The following is a 16,075-nucleotide window of genomic DNA, read 5'->3' as shown; positions in this document are numbered from 1 at the left end:
CCATTTTATAATAATAATAATAATAATAATAATGATATAGTTTATTATTATCATTACTACCGTATTTATGATTTATTTACTGACTTTTGAGGAAATTCACTCAAGATGGTGTGCAGCAAGACTTGGTTTGTGTTCTAGGTGGTTGTGTATTGGTGGCCATAGTCACTTATCTGCTTACAATGGTGTCACTTGTGGGGTATTCCAGGGCCCAGAGGCAGTTTCAGTAGTGGCCATGGGGGAGTTGGGGAATCATGTCATCATGTCTACATTACGCTTGCTTTATGACATTTCCTTTAGTGAGAATCTTGTACCACTAGAGGGTGCCCAGCATTTTAGAAACCAGTTTTGCTGTTGAGGTGGGCGCTCTGCTCAAAGTCTGGCTCCCTCTAGATACGGAAGCGTAGGGAAACTTGAGAGTAACAGAAGGAGGCGAGACTTTACCTTTTCATTCTGTTAGCTGCAGTGCCTGCCACAGCTCAAAGGTGAAAGTGACAGCAGATATTTTTCATTTTGTGATGCTTGTTTTGTTTGCTGATCTTGACTCTGAAGGTTACATATTTTATTTATTCTGATATTTAACTTGTCTTTCCAGTAATGGCTCAAAATGAGTTACATTCAGGTTCAGTAGATATTTTTCTGTCCCCAATAGGCTCACAGTCTAAGTTTGTACCTATGTAGATAGGTTGGGTGATTTTATTTATTTGCTTAGTCTGTGCAGTTTAAGTGGTGCAAGTAGCAAGAGTGTGGATTGCAGAGGGTCCAACTGAGTCTCCCAAATGAAGTTTTAGTAGTTTGTTCTCTAAATATGTAATTTCTTTATCCTGAAGAAGCAAATTTTTAAAGTTCTGTTGGCAGTCTCCAAGCAGTAAATATATCTTATCATTAATTATCAATATCATTATCTTATCAATATCATTAATTAAGCCCCATACAACTAATCAGCTGATAAAATTTCAGTCCGTTCTTCCTCTGTGCTCTTCTCTCTCCCTTTGCTTCTCTGCTTTCTGAATATCACTTTTCACTTATAGGGGGCTATGGAGAAACATGTAGGATTCACTGCACCTTTGTCTTCCCCATCAATGGTAATTCATTCTTTAGGGTGTTTTTATTGTTGTGCTGTTATCTTATAAAGTGCTTTACATGGGTAGGTACCAGGAAGGGTGTGTATACTTTTTCATAAGCAAAAGAGAAAGGGTTTAGCATAGCATTTACTCCCTTGTTTGCACTAGCAGATGAAAGGAGTGTGGTAGCTGTGTTAGTCCACTTTTAGAGGTAATAAATAGAAATGATAAAAAAAGAAAATGATACTTTTTATTGGACTAAGGCCCAAATTCACTAAGTAAACCGATCGTGTACCAATCGGTTTGTGACCCCTTAGCGACCAGATTTCCCTCCGACCCGATTCACTAATGCCTGTAGCAATCCGATCGTCCCATGCAAATTAGTAAAACCCCATGCAAAATAGCCAAGCGGTTGATTCACTAACAATTGCATAGCTATTTTGAGTCGGGTTTTACTATTGGCAAACCCGACTGCTGCAGACCTGTCGGTAACTGAGTTAAAGTCAGGTCTGCAGGCTTTTTGACAGGCTTGCCTGTCTTTTTTATTCATATTTTCCCATGCACAGATATTTTGCGTGTGTTACACATGCAAAATATCTGCCCCATTTAAAAAAAAAAAAAAATTAAAAAAGACAGGCAGGCCTGTCAAAAAAGTGAAAAAAAAGAAAAAGTTTTTAAAAAAAGTTGCGATACTCCCTCCCATGTAGATGCCCCTCCCCGCATCGATGCCCCACAAAAGGCAGAAGGGTTGCCAACTCCCTCCTGCCATGTTACCACCCTGATCTTGTCTTGTCTGGCCTGGCCTTGGCCAACCCACCTCCCTCCCTGTTTCAAAATCAAGTCATGCCGCCAGGCCCACCCACCCATAAACAAACTGCAGAAGGGATGCCAACTCCCTCATGCCACCCCCCTGGACAACCCCTACCCATTCCAAGCCCCCTTGCCACCCCCCCTCCCTGTACCTTTAACGGAGCAGGAGGGATGCTCAAACCCTCCTGCTCCAATGACGACTCTGAGGCCTTAGGCCCCGCCCTGGCGCGATGCACGGGGCGAGGCCTAAGGCCCTCATTGGCTCAGGCTCCTACCTTGGGAGGTGCCAGGGGTGCCTGAGCCAACCAGGGACTTCCTTAGGGCTGAGCCTAAGGAAGTCCCTGATTGGTCAAAGCAATGGTTTAGGAAACTGAAACCTTTAATTTCGATGTCTGATTTTTGACAGGTGTAGCAAGCCATGATTTTAGGCAGCCTTGATATTGTAACATTGCTTATTTAGGCCTGACCACTTCTGCTTTACAGCCTTTACAAATGGTGCAGAATTTGGCTGTCCTTGTGCTATATGGCCTGAAAAAACAGAGCATATGACACCATAAGGAAATTGGGTCATTAGGGCATAGACAGGGGGTGGGTAAGCAGAGTGGGCAGACTTGATGGGCTGTAGCCCTTTTCTGCCGTCATCTTCTATGTTTCATGCTATTTACAATTGAAATAGGTACCTGTTGTTTATTGCATCCATTTTCTTTCTTTCTAACCCATCTTTCTCAGGCTTCCTCTTACCCATTGTTTTACTCTTCTGTTAATATTTATTTTCTTCATTATCCATCGGCCTAATGGTTAGAGCACTGGACTGCCAACTAAGAGAGATTGGTTCAAATCCCACTGCAGCTCTTTCCGACCTTGGGCAAGTCATTTAAACCTCTGTTGCTGCAGGTACAAACTTGCGTACTAAGCTGTTGTAAAAAGTGGCCTTAGCATACCTTTATGCATGTTTACTGCAGCCATAAAAATGGCCTTTTTATATTTTTTAAGGCTGCAGATCTAACGCAAAATCACAGTTAATGCATTTCATATTTAAATTGGAAAAACATTTAGTTGCAATTGATGGTGAGGCACTTATTTACTTAGTCTGCTACGCTTGCGCTGGGTCCACTGATTCTCCAGGTCTGAATGACATAAGCAGCAGGCAGAAGGCTAGTTCTTCCAGATCCAGAAATGACAAGTTACATTAGATTATATATTAATCATGATAAATCACTGATGGGAAATACAATTAATCATGAATAAAATTTTTAATTTTCCTGCAGCTCTAGTATTTTTTGTACTAATGGCCATGCAGTACTATTGCCAGTAGCATGTGGTGATTAAAACCTTTTACTGTGTCAGCATTTACCACCACCCATTTTGTAGGCAGAAGGGCTAATGCAGTATTTTTGTTTGCTAACCTGTTAACTGAGAGAAGCCCCCTCCAAAGAAAGTGTAAAACATTTTCAGTGCACAGTTAGCATTGCAGGGTGCCTGAGTGCATCCCACAGTAAGTCATTTTCTACTTCGCTAGTCACATGTTAGCAAGTTCAAGTTTCAAGTTTAATAAAAATTTGATTAATCGCCTATCTTAAATTCTAGGCAATATACAATAATAATAAAAATGGAGCATTACAAATTTTAAATACTGAACAAAAAACTAACAAAGACAGACGAACGAGGAAATAAAAGGGAGAAGGGTGAACTACAATAAAATTAAGAAAAGAGAACAAAAAAGGAAAAAACAACATGGAGGGGTTTCATTCAAAGCTGCCTTTACGGATTCGAGGAAGGGGAACTAGCATCGGTGCTCAAGTGTCTCTATATAGGAAACATTTTATATCTCCTTTAAATTTATCTAAGTTTGTTTCCTCCCTGAGATAGGGGAGCAGAGAGTTCCTGGTAAGCGGGGCAGTTAATACTGAACGTCTTGAGCAAAGGGACAAAGTAAATTTTGGAAGGAAGATCTGAGAACTCTAGAGGTAGCATGAGAGATGAATAATTTGTCGATGAAAGCTGGTTTGCTGGTTTTAAAAGTGAGTAATGCAATTTTGTAAGTGATCCTATGTATGAGGGATGGAAAGTAGGGGGGTGACATGATCATATTTCTTAGAGTTGGTAATGATTTTAATGGAAGTATTTTGAATTAATTGAAGACATCTGATTTCCTTTTGCAGTATCCCTTTGTAAAGAGAGTAGCACAGGGAAATATTAGTGTATCTGAATGTGACTCCTTCAACTACTGTAAAAAAAACCAAAAACACAACAACAACAAAAAAATGACAATTCCAAATAAATACATTTTTTTTCTTCCCCTTCATCTGCCTCTGTCTTCTGCTCATATAAAGGAGAGGGGACTCGGAGTACCCCAGGAACTCCAGTAGCTCTACTGCTCCTCTACCTCTTTGCTTAGTGAGCCCAGGGAGCCCTGGCCTTTCCTTTTGTCAGCTGACACACTTCCTGATTCAGCAGCCAAGAACAGCTGTTTGCCCTCATAACTGAATGGGCTGTCCAAAACTGGAGCCCTTCTGACAGTGCTGGCATTACAGTGGATATGCTTGCCTAACTGGCCATTTCAGTAGCTGGCATGTTGCAGTGTCAATCAATCTCATTGAGGAGACAAAAGTTGCTAGGCTGAGCAGTAATTTAAATTGTTTTAGTATTATGATTGTGTATATATTTTGTGAACTGCTTAGGCTTAAGTGGGGTATAAGTTTTTAAATAAATACATCTACAAAAACTAAACCAGGAGTTGAATTGCTTAATCTGCTTAGCTGCTGGTGTCTGGCAATGTTTAACAGCTTCGCTCTGTGGCTTGTTAATAGAGCTCCTAAAGGCAAACAGTGTCATAACTTGTGTCTTCTTTTTGGTTGGTTTCAGAAAGCAGAGGGTAGAGGGCAGAGTCCACAGCAGAGGTGGAATGTTAAGCTCGTTCCGTATTCTCAGACCCGCAGTACAGTCCTGGCCCAGAATGCACAGCACTGCTGCCCAAGGAGTCCTGGCGGATAAAGTAGCACTGGTCACAGCCTCCACAGATGGGTAATTAATAGTAGCTTCTTTAGAGTGGAGTAGGGGCAGGGCAGAGTCAGACCTTGCAGCGATCCATTAGAATGAACATAAGAGTTGCCGCTACTGGGTCAGACCAGTGGTCCATCATGCCCAGCAGTCCACTCATGCGGCGGTCCTTTTGGTCAAAGACCACTGCCCTAACTGAGACTAGCCCTACCAGCGTGCGTCCTTGTTCAGTAGGAACTTGTCTAACTTAGTCTTGAATCCCTGGAGGTTGTTTTCCCCTATGACAGCCTCCGGGAGAGCGTTCCAATTTTCCACCACTCTCTGGGTGAAGAAGAACTTCCTTATGCTTGTATGGAATCTATCCCCTTTCAACTTTAAAGAGTGTTTTATGCTGGGCACCAGCTGCTGGGGGACTGGAAGAAGTCTCCCTGATTTATTTAAGCTGGTGACTGTCCCTGAAGAAGAGATATCGAAATGGAGTCCTCTGTCGGACAGCATTCACCACTTTTCAGATAAGTTCAGCAAACTTTGTTTAATACTGGTTATGCTTATGTGCACCCTTTGAGTGGTCCACCCCACCAGCACGAACCCGCAAGCACTCCTACTCACACTTCCTACCCAAATTATGGAACACAATCCCACCAATCATCAGATCACTGACAGGCCTACTATACTTCAGGAAAGCAATAAAAACCCACCTTTTTACCTGACTGTCTTGAACACAACCCTAACCTCTTATTTTCTACCCCAGCAAATTTATCCTGCCTCACTGAATGTGTCCTCCACTTGACTTACAGGTGAAACTAAGCCCCTAGTAGCACACTCGTGCTAAACTATGCAAGATCTTATCTCCCTACTACATGTACCCCTAAGAATGCCTAAAATTGTCCTATACTTTGAATGTATTGTATTTCTAGCTGCTATACTTATAGGGCCTATTGTTTACCATGCTACTGTTCTCATCCCCCAAACCATGTATTCATTTCTACATTCAGTTCATAATTATTATCCCTTTGTTGCTGTCCATACAGTTCATAAGAATTTTCCCTCTGTTGTTATTCTCCCCTTAATCGATTGTTCTGTATATCATATATGTGAATTTGCATCCTTGTTGCCCCTCATTTGCCATGCTACTGAGCTCAGTGCCCAAAACATGTACATAGGAATTTCTGCTACAGCTCTTCATTCTTTTAGGCTGTTATTCTATACATCTGCGGTATGTGAAATTGTACCCTTGTTGCTAAACTTTCTACTGTGTATGTAAACTTGTAACCTATTCTGGGAGGACAGGCTAGAAATCTGACTAAATAAATAAATGCACATATATGAGAAACAATTCCTTTATAGGGATTATTTATATTAAACAATAGTGTCCATTTGTTGGGCATAATTTATGAGCCATTTCTAAGGCATATTCAGTATTTGAGCCCTAAGATATGCTGAAAACGTGTGGGACTGAAGACTCTTGATATAATCATTTAATCATAAGTTCATTTTCATATTCAAGCTCAGCAGAATTGTGGCATGTACTACATTAGTGAGTTTTGTATATTGGGCACAAAGGTGGTGGCAGAATCGTTTTCCACTTTGGACCCCTGTCTAGTGTAATGTAAGAGAGCAATCCAGGTGTCTGCCAACAATATATTGTGAAAGAAAAAGGGTGTATCTGTAGGCTTAGAAGTAAGGAAGAAGTTTCTTGCTTTGAGGCTACTATGGCATAGTGGTTAGAGCCACAGCCTCAGCACCCCAAGGTTGTGGGTTCAAACTCTGTGCTGCTCCTTGCGTCATTTAACCTTCCACTACCCCAAGTTTATTAGATAGATTGTAAACCCACCAGAACAGATAGGAAAAATGTTTGAAGTACCTGTATGTAAACTGCTTTTAATATGGTTGTAAAAACTACAAAAAGGTGGTATACAAGTTCCAATCCCTTTCATCTTAACACATGGGGATGAGTAAGGCACAGAGTTCAATTCAATAATTTACAAACAGAAGGGCATGCAGAGAATTTGACACTAACAGTGTTGCATAGAGCCAGGACTAGTTCCAGTAGGTATGTTTGACTTCAAAGTCGGCCCTGTCCAGTAGCACTCCTCGCCATTCCCATTGCTGAGATGCCATCCACAGGGCTCTACCAGCAGTACATCTTAGTCATGTCCTGCCATACAATCTAATATTTTCATTCATGTGTAGCTGCTAGTGTGTCTCAATCCCTGATACTGTGACACGGGTCTGTCAGTGCTCATAGTTTCTTGTGAAACTCAGTGTTGCACTTCAGTTCTGCCAGTGCACTTAACACCTGCTACTTGCTAAATTCAGCTCCTCTTTGTATAAATTTCTAGGATTGGTCTGGCCATTGCACGTCGCCTGGCACAGGATGGTGCTAAAGTAATGCTGAGTAGCAGAAAGCAGGAAAACGTGGACAAGACTGTGGCACAGCTCAGAGCAGAAAATCTAAATGTCAAAGGCACTGTCTGTCATGTCGGCAAAGAGAAGGACAGAGAAGGACTGGTAGTAAAGGTGAGAGTCCTGCATGTTGAAGAGCCTCTGCCAAGATTTCCTCTTGAGATGTATGGGTGGGGAATGCTAAGGTTTTTTTCCCTGAGAGGTGTGATGCAGCCATTTCATAATTTGGATTGCAAGAGCACATCTTGGATTTGGGGTGGGTGGGATTCAATTAGCATTTTTCTTGTCATGGATTTTAAACACACCCACTCTTGTTCCCACCGCACTGTTTGTCACCATTAGGACCCAGTCGTGCCTCAAAAGTGTCTCATTCTCAATTTTATAGATATACACAGTCAGGGATGGTATTAGGCATGCTGGGGCACAGGGCAGAAATTTGCAAGGAGGGCCCCAAAAACGGCCAACAGATAGTGCTGCCTTCAGTTTTAGGCAAGCTTGGAGTCCCTTCTGGTATGGAGGCTTAGGACAAGTGCCCTCTATGTACTCCTACCCAGTAATGCTGGCCCTACACTCAGTACTAGCAATAGGGCCTAAGTGTGCCCTAAAGATACTTGTGTTGCATAAACACAGTAGTCTGTACGTTACATTAGGTGATCAATCTGTGCTTGCGTCCTTCTTGCAGAAGGATGTCATTCACATCTTTTACCTCCACTAGTGGAGTATAGTGCCCTCTTCAGTTTTTCCTTCTGCAAGCAAACTGAGAAGGTATGTTCTGATCTGATCTGTTTGGTTTTTTTATTATTTTTAAGTCTTTTTCTTCCATTTTGTGAGGCTTCAGTGTCAGGAGAACCCCATTTTTGGGGCTACTCTTCCTGTGAGAGGATTCAGACTCTACAAGAGCGGACTGCAGCTTGCATGGCAACCCCCAGGTGTACCTGATAAGCCAGCCTATTTTGGGTTTATTCAAGGCTCTGGGGATCCTTTCCCCTGAGAACCTGCTCGCCCTCTGATTTATTGGAGTTTTGAGTGCAGGCTATGGGGTCCCTGTGTGAATCCTGTAGGGTTTCAGTGAACTGGCTGCATTTTAATCTCTCCCTGTCACGCCGCGAGGATCTATGGGGTAGAGTCCTCATTTGGTGTCTGTCTGACTGGCAGCTTGAAGATCTCCAGTTGTGGACTACACTTCTCCCTCAGGATTCACGGGGGATAGGGGCAGAGCCAGACTGCGAATGATGAAATACCGCGAATATCTTCTGGGCCGGCTCTGACCTACCCCTGCCTCCTTCCTGCCTTCCCTCCGGCATCCCGGCCTTACCTAGTGGTCTAGCAAATCACCAATAGGAAATGGCTGCCGTGAGTTCCCGTAGTCTCTTCCCCCCGGGATGCCGGGTGGAAGGCTAAAGTATGGTTTTTTTTTCTTTTTTTCCCCCTCTCCAAAAAATCACGAATATGTGAAATCACTATTGCCGAAACCGCGAATGGGAAGGGGGAAGTGTAATCCAAACAAGAATTTGAGGCAGAAAGTCTTCTCCATGCAGTTAGGCTGAAGCAAAGATGGCAGAGGCAGGCACCAACAAAGCACAGTGAGTACAGTAGCCCATTATTCCCTAAAGGAGAAATCAGGAGGTGTCAGAAAAAGTTATTTTTAAGGGTTTCTGGGGCCAAAGCAAGGATCCCCCTCCTCCAAAACCACTTTCCCTGAATTTTTTTAACTTCAGGGGAGCCTCGCAGGCCATTTTTGGTGCACATTCACTGGTGGCGGCCATCTTGGCAGTTCAATCCTGGCTGGAAGAGAGACTTTTATATGTGTTTCCACCGTGGACCATGGTGAGCCAGGTCATCCACAGAATTGCAAATAACCCAGGACTTGTGATCCTGGTAGCCCCAGATTGGCCTCACCGGCCTTGGTATGTGGATCTAGTGCATCTCCATCGAGACAAATTCATCAAATGGGACTTCAGTCTTACAGCATGTTTCTTGAATGCATGGCCTTAACCTGTAGGGGTTATTCGGAGGTAGTCATTTTGACTGTTCAAGCAAAAAACCATCTACATTTGCAGCTTACTCTAAGGCCTGGAAGGCGTTCCAGTTCTGGTGCGCTAAAGATCAGGTACAATATAATACCTTGTCTTATATACTGCAATTCTCTATAAGGAATCGGTGCGGTTTACCTTAAGAGTTAGATCAAGTTCTTGAGGTTACATGTTTAAGCCCAATCTTGTAGTTGATAAGTGGAGGAGGCGCCAAGTCCTGTGATCCTTGCATTTCTGCAAGCTGGACTAGAAAAAGGTCTAACAGTGTTAGGTGGCAGGCCTCTCATGCTTCTGAGCTTGAGGAAGAAAGCTGTCACTGGCATCTTATCTGGATATGACCTGGATTTTGAAGGGTACATTTAAGCTGCGGCCTCCGTTGCACCAACCTTTGCCATCATGGATTCTTAATATCATCTTGAAGGGCCTTTCTGAGCTCCGTATTACCTTCTCCAGGAGGCGTCCATTCTGGATCTTATAGTGAAGAAGGCAGTAGTGTTGGTGAAACAGATATCGGAATTGCAGGCTCTTTCCTGCAAAGATCCCTTCCTCAGGATCACAGAAGCTGAGGATTCACTGCATAAGTTCCTTACTTTTTACTGAAGATTGTGTCAGCTTTTCACTTCAACCAAGATGCTCATTTACCTGCTTTTCATGCCCTGAGTTCAACTAAGCAAGATAAGATATTGTAGAGTTTTACTCCACAATTTGGAATAAACCAATGACTTTCATCTTTCTGATTATCTTTTTGTTCTAAACAGCCAGTCATGATGAGGCAGTCCAGCTTCCAAGGCTGCTATTACCAGATGGGTTCACATGGCAATTTCATTGATATACATTAGCTGTGGCAAACAGCCACCTATTTCCCTCAATGCTCATTTGACCAGAAGTATGGCATCTTCATGGGCAGAGTCCTGGGCAGTTCTACCCTAGGAGATCTGGAGAACAGCAGCGTGGTCTACTCTCCATACCTTTACACGGTTCTACAGAGTGTATGTGGCTCAAGGGGATGCCGCTTTTGGGTCTGCAATTTTGCGGACAGGCTTATCTCTCCCACCGTAAATGTCTGGCACTTATTTGGTACGTCACTTAATGTACAGATTCTTGTGTTTATGTAATAGAATAAAAGATTAGGTTCCCACCTGGATAACCTTCTTTCTGTTAATACACACAGGAGTCTCTATGGCCTGCCCTGTGGATTTTGCAATTCACCTGCTTTCTGCCTCAGACAACTCTGTGGTTTGGAACTGGAGTAGTTCTCCTGTCAGTTGGACATGTAAGAATGAATTACTAATAAAGTGTTGAGTTTGTTGAGCTTTGGAGCTCCTTATGTGTTAGTGCTAGTTGCACACAGCAAATACGTCTATTTTAATAATAATAATAATTTATTTCTTATATACCGCCAAAGCCATAGTAGTTCGAGGCGGTTTACAGTGAAGAAGGGCTGGACAATCAGCGAAAGGTTACAATGGTACAATCAGAGAAACTAGGTGCCAGAGAAAAATGGTACAATCAGAGAAAATTGGAGCAATCGGCGAAAGATGGAGCAATCAGAGAAATAGGTACAACCAGAGCAAAAAAGTACAGTAAAGAAGGTCAGGACAATCTGCATAAAGGATAAATCTAAGAATATAGGTATAACAAAGGGGGTTCATACAGTGGATATAGGCATTTAGGTTGTAAATCTGGTAAATAGATTAGTTTTTAGTAGTTTCCTGAAGTTTAGGTAAGGTCATACTAATTATTGTTCTCTCATGAATTATTGTTCTCATGAATTACAGAGCAGAACAGAAATGTATGTTATCCCCAGGAAAATTCCTTTCCTTCTCTTTTCTTTTGTTACAGTGGAAATCAATTGCTTTGGTACAAACTGAAGAGGGCCCTATACTCCACTGGTAAAGGAGGAGCAGCTGAAAGATATGATTGACATCCTTCTACAAGCAGTTCGCGAGAACAAATTGATCACCTAATGTAACGTAATCTAACCTGTATGTATTAACAGAAAGAAATTAACCAGATAAGGACCTAATCTTTCATTACTCACATATCTGTTCTTCCCCTTCCCCTACACAACACAGGCATGCACACATTCTGTGCCCTTAATTATTCAATAGCAATTTTCTCCATCTTTCCTAAGAAATGACTTTCTTGATTGGCTGCTGCATTTGTTTGTTTGTTTGTTTTTGTTTTTTTAGGCTGTGGAAGAGTATGGTGGGATTGATATTTTAGTCTCCAATGCTGCAGTCAATCCTTTTTTTGGAAACATCTTAGATTCAACAGAAGAAGTCTGGGACAAGGTAATACCTTCTCCCTAGCTTGCTACTATTCATCCATTATTGTGCTTCCTCTCTCCATCTCTTTATCGCTTTCAAACACTATGGGTTGTATTCAGAAAGTGATGGAAAGTTTGAGTTTCTGGGTTTGGGGTAGTGTAGGAGAGAAAGAGGATAGAGCAGTAAGTTTGTACTTTTGTAGAGCTGTTTCTTCTGACCTGTATTTACAGATACTGGATGTGAATGTAAAGGCCACTTTCTTGCTGGTGAAGAAGGTGGTGCCACACATGGAGAAGCGAGGGTAAGGGGACCTGTGACAAATTCAGTCCCAGTGGGAAACTGCAACACTCTTCTCTATTCCATTCATGCACGTTTCTTTCTCTGTCTGTCCCCCTTTCTCCTTTCAACTGTCCTCTTACCCTGCCAAATGTGTCATCACCATCTCACTGCTTTCCAGTTCTAACATAGCAGCTATTTTGGGTAATCATATATCAGGGTGTCCTGTACTTTACCAGAGCACAGCTCCACCCCCTTTCTCTGCAGATATATGCATTTCTGTAAATGGGATAGAGTAAGTATAAAATATAACAAATGAAAAGAAATTAAAAACAAATCATAGATTTCCAGAGAGGAATTTTGTGCTGTTTGTTCTGCTTTATATTTGGGGTACGCCTCCTTCCACTGCTTAACCTTAAGATAAACAGCATAAAATCTGTTTTTGTCCTTGGGATCCTGCCAGGTATTTGTGACCTAGGTTGGTCACTGTAGGAAACAGAATTAATTCTTGTCTTCTTATGAGGTGAATGATGCCTTCTGTAAATTCCCCCCCAATCCCCTGATAACATCTGCATAATCTCTAGGGTCTTTGCAATGAAATTTGTGCTAAAAGATTTACCAGATAACTCAGCTAAGCTTTATTACACCGTGCTAAAATACTGAGGACACAGTAATGTCTAACCATGGCCCTAAATTTCATGAGTTTTCTGGCCCTTTCACTTTGTGCTGGTTAGCTTGGGGGATTCTTTGAACCCAGCAAACTTCCTCAGGAAACCACCACTACCATTTTACCCAGAAGCCCATCTTCAGCCAAAATAAAAGGCCAGCTTAGTTCAAGAGATTTTGGGCTGCATCAGGCATGCTAATAATTTAACATCTAGTCCAATGCAGGTATTACAGCCTTATGGGAAACAGTGGGAGCAGCCTGCATGCCATCATCATAGGCCTGGTGAAGCCTCATTAGCATATAATACTCCATTAGTGGCAAACGGGTCATTTTAGTGTTTAAAACATTAACGTGATGGGGATACTTTTTTAACATACACATTAAAGCAGTGGAATTGAAAAAAAGTAAAGAGAAGGGTAATCAAAATGATTATGAGGTGAAACTGCTCTCATATGACAAAAGGCTTATAAAGTTAGGGCTGTTCAGCTAAGAGAAGACAGCTGAAGGGAGATATGGTAACAGTCTGTAAAATACTTGCGGAGTGGAAAAGGTAGATGTGAATCACTTGTTTACACTTTACAAAAGTACAAGCACTAGGGGCCGTGCCATGAAGTTATTAAGTAGTACATTTGAAACAAAAATGAAAAAATATTTATTCACTCTAGTTAAACTCTAGAACTCATTACCAGAGGATGTGATGAAAGCTGTTAGTGTAGCAGGGTTTAAAAAAAGGTTTGGAGAGGTTCTTGGAAGAAAAGTTCATAAACCGTTGAAGGTAGACCTAGGAAGAGTCGCTGCTTATTCCTGGGGGTTAGTAGAGCAGTAACATTGAATCTTGCTACTTTTTAGGACTCTGTCAACTGCTTGTGACCTAGATTGGCTAGTGTTATAAATGGGATACTGTGCTTGATGGACCTTCGGTCTGATGCAGTATGACAACACATAGTATGTTATTTTTAATGTGTGGAAAACAGTCTTAACATATGCTAAAACTTATTGCATTGGCCCCTATGTGTTTTTCTGATGCTGCACTCTCATTGCAGGGGTGGATCTATCATCATCGTATCATCCTTAGCCGCTTACTTACCTTTCCCGGTAAGTTCTGCTTGCTTGTCCTTTTTCTATAATGCTCCCCAATTGTCTGCACTGTAGGGTAACATGCACAGCTTGGTGGTGTAATAGACCAGCTGATCCACTGGGGGGCTCTAGAATGCTCTTAGCATGAGTGGCTGCTTAGCCTGCAAACACTACTTTCATACTCTGATTTTTAAAATAAACACCATGCATTTGTGCTTATGGCACTGCACCACAGCAGCAAAAACAGATTTGAACCTTCAGCATCCGCTTTCTGGAGTGAGGATGTTGGCTTCGCTGACAGTTTTCTTTTTCCTATGGGAACCATTTTGTTATTTTTAGGTCAAGTCCTTTCATCTATTTCTGTCTGTCTGTGTGTACTCATAGGTTTGTCTGCATACACACAGACTTGTGTACAGTGTAGGGCTGGGAGGAAGCAGTGGGGTGGTAGAAAGGTTAGGCTCTTCCATCTGACGTAACGGAGTTGCCAGAAGTTTGAAAACTGAGGGCAGGGCAGAGTTATCCATTAGTCACAATAGGCACAGGGCCTAGAACTCATAAAAAGTTTTAATTTTTTTTATGATGGAAGGCAGTGGTGTTCATCAAATGAAGAGATGAAGCTGCTGCGGAGTCCAGCTTAGTATAATTTATTTACTCTAAAATTTATAGCCCATCATGTCCTACTGTTTTGCACAGAGTACAAAAGATAATACACACACAGTTTATTGATGAAGAAATAACACTGAACTGACAGCCATGTTTTTGGCATACGGTATATTGCCTGTGCTTATCCATCATTCTAGCAACAGTAGCTGTATTTCTGTTTGGGAGGAAGAAAGCTCAAGATTGACAGTAATTTTTTTCTGACAGATAAATGTGGGTTCTGATGTAGGCAATACATGCTGAAAACCAGCAGCATCGGGTCAGTGTTATTTCTTCATCAGTACTGTGTTTATACTGAGTTGGACTCCTTAGCGGATTCGTCTCTTCATTTGTTGATCACTGCTGTCCTTTATTTGGTTTTTCTTGTGGAGATTTTCCTCCTGTTGTTTCCTATGCCTTAATTTGTTTTAAATCAGAAAGAATAAAAATGAAGTAGAAGTTTTTTATTTTCATGCTTTGCCCTTGGCCTTGAAAATATTCAAAATAAATAGAATGCAAATACATAGAATACAAATTATATGCAAATAAAATATATGTACAATTCAAATTAAAAACTCATTCATATACTGTATATTCCAGTGCAGTAGGTGAGAGGTTGTAGACCATAGGGTTATTTCCCTTTACTCACATGGTTTATTGGTTTGGTTTATGGTTTATTAATCTTGTTATACTGCTCATTCATTTTACTGGTCCAAGCTGTTTACAAAATGCTTCCAGGGATGATGGCCGAATCATTGATCAAGGAAGGTATCAATGAGCATTTAGAAAAAAATAATCTGATGAGAACAAGCCAGCATGGTTTCTGTAAAGGAAGATCATGCTTAATGAACCTACTACATTTCTTTGAGGGGATAAGTGAGCAATTGGACAAGGGTGATCCCATAGACATCATATATCTCGATTTCCAAAAAGCCTTCGACAAGGTACCTCATGAGCGCCTACTGAGGAAACTTTGGAGCCACGGGGTGGTAGGGGACGTGCACAGATGGATCAGGAATTGGCTGGCGGACGGAAACAGAGGGTAGGAGTAAAAGGGCAATACTCGGACTGGAAAAAGGTCACAAGTGGGGTCCCACAGGGGTCAGTGTTGGACCGCTACTGTTCAATATATTCATAAATGACCTGGAAACAGGGACAAAGTGCAAAGTTATAAAATTCGCGGATGACACAAAACTCAGGGTACTGGGGGAATGCTGCCTAGAAAAAAACTTGGGGGTATTGGTGGATAAAACAATGAAGCTGGCAGCGCAATGTGCAGCGGCCTCAAAGAAAGCGAACAGAATGTTGGGCATAATCAAAAAGGGTATCACTACCAGAACGAAGGAGGTTATTCTACCACTGTATCGAGCGATGGTGCGCCCACATCTGGAGTACTGTGTCCAATACTGGTCGCCCTACCTTAAGAAGGATATGGCGATACTCGAGAGGGTCCAGAGAAGAGCAACAAGGATGATAAAGGGCATGGAAAACCTTTCGTATGCTGAAAGGCTGGAGAAGCTGGGGCTCTTTACCCTGGAAAAGCGGAGACTTAGAGGGGACATGATAGAGACTTATAAAATCATGAAAGGCATAGAGAAGGACAGATTCTTCAGACTAACTGGGCCAACAAAAACAAGAGGGCATTCAGAAAAATTGAAAGGAGACAGATTCAAAACGAATGCTAGGAAGTTCTTCTTCACTCAGAGGGTGGTGGACACCTGGAATGCGCTCCCAGTGGAGGTGATAGGGCAGAGTACAATATTGGGCTTCAAAAAGGGATTGGATGACTTCCTGAAGGAGAAGGGGATTGAAGGGTACAGATAGAGGGTAACTATA

At 42.0% G+C, this 16,075-nt stretch overlaps 1 protein-coding gene across 8 annotated transcripts in view; it reads left to right on the top strand.

The window, feature by feature from the left end:
* The window catches only part of LOC117350934 (dehydrogenase/reductase SDR family member 4-like), a 46,189-nt gene that overhangs the window by 18,351 nt on the left and 11,763 nt on the right, over positions 1 to 16,075 (top strand). For 7 of the 8 annotated variants that reach the window (XM_033925687.1, XM_033925688.1, XM_033925683.1 and 4 more), the window contains 5 exons: positions 4,737 to 4,895; positions 7,214 to 7,391; positions 11,503 to 11,604; positions 11,811 to 11,881; positions 13,567 to 13,618. In XM_033925687.1, the coding sequence (XP_033781578.1) occupies positions 4,777 to 4,895; positions 7,214 to 7,391; positions 11,503 to 11,604; positions 11,811 to 11,881; positions 13,567 to 13,618 (522 nt within the window). In that variant the 5' untranslated portion in view covers positions 4,737 to 4,776. Of the gene's footprint in view, positions 1 to 341; positions 483 to 4,736; positions 4,896 to 7,213; positions 7,392 to 11,502; positions 11,605 to 11,810; positions 11,882 to 13,566; positions 13,619 to 16,075 lie in introns of those variants that run through there. The other variant, XM_033925684.1, reaches the window with a different exon arrangement.

This window comes from Geotrypetes seraphini, chromosome 16 (genome assembly GCF_902459505.1).
Source record: "Geotrypetes seraphini chromosome 16, aGeoSer1.1, whole genome shotgun sequence".
Lineage (NCBI taxonomy): Eukaryota > Metazoa > Chordata > Amphibia > Gymnophiona > Dermophiidae > Geotrypetes > Geotrypetes seraphini.
The sequence above is the reverse complement of the archived record's forward strand: the minus strand, read 5'-3'. Positions and strand labels throughout refer to the sequence as shown.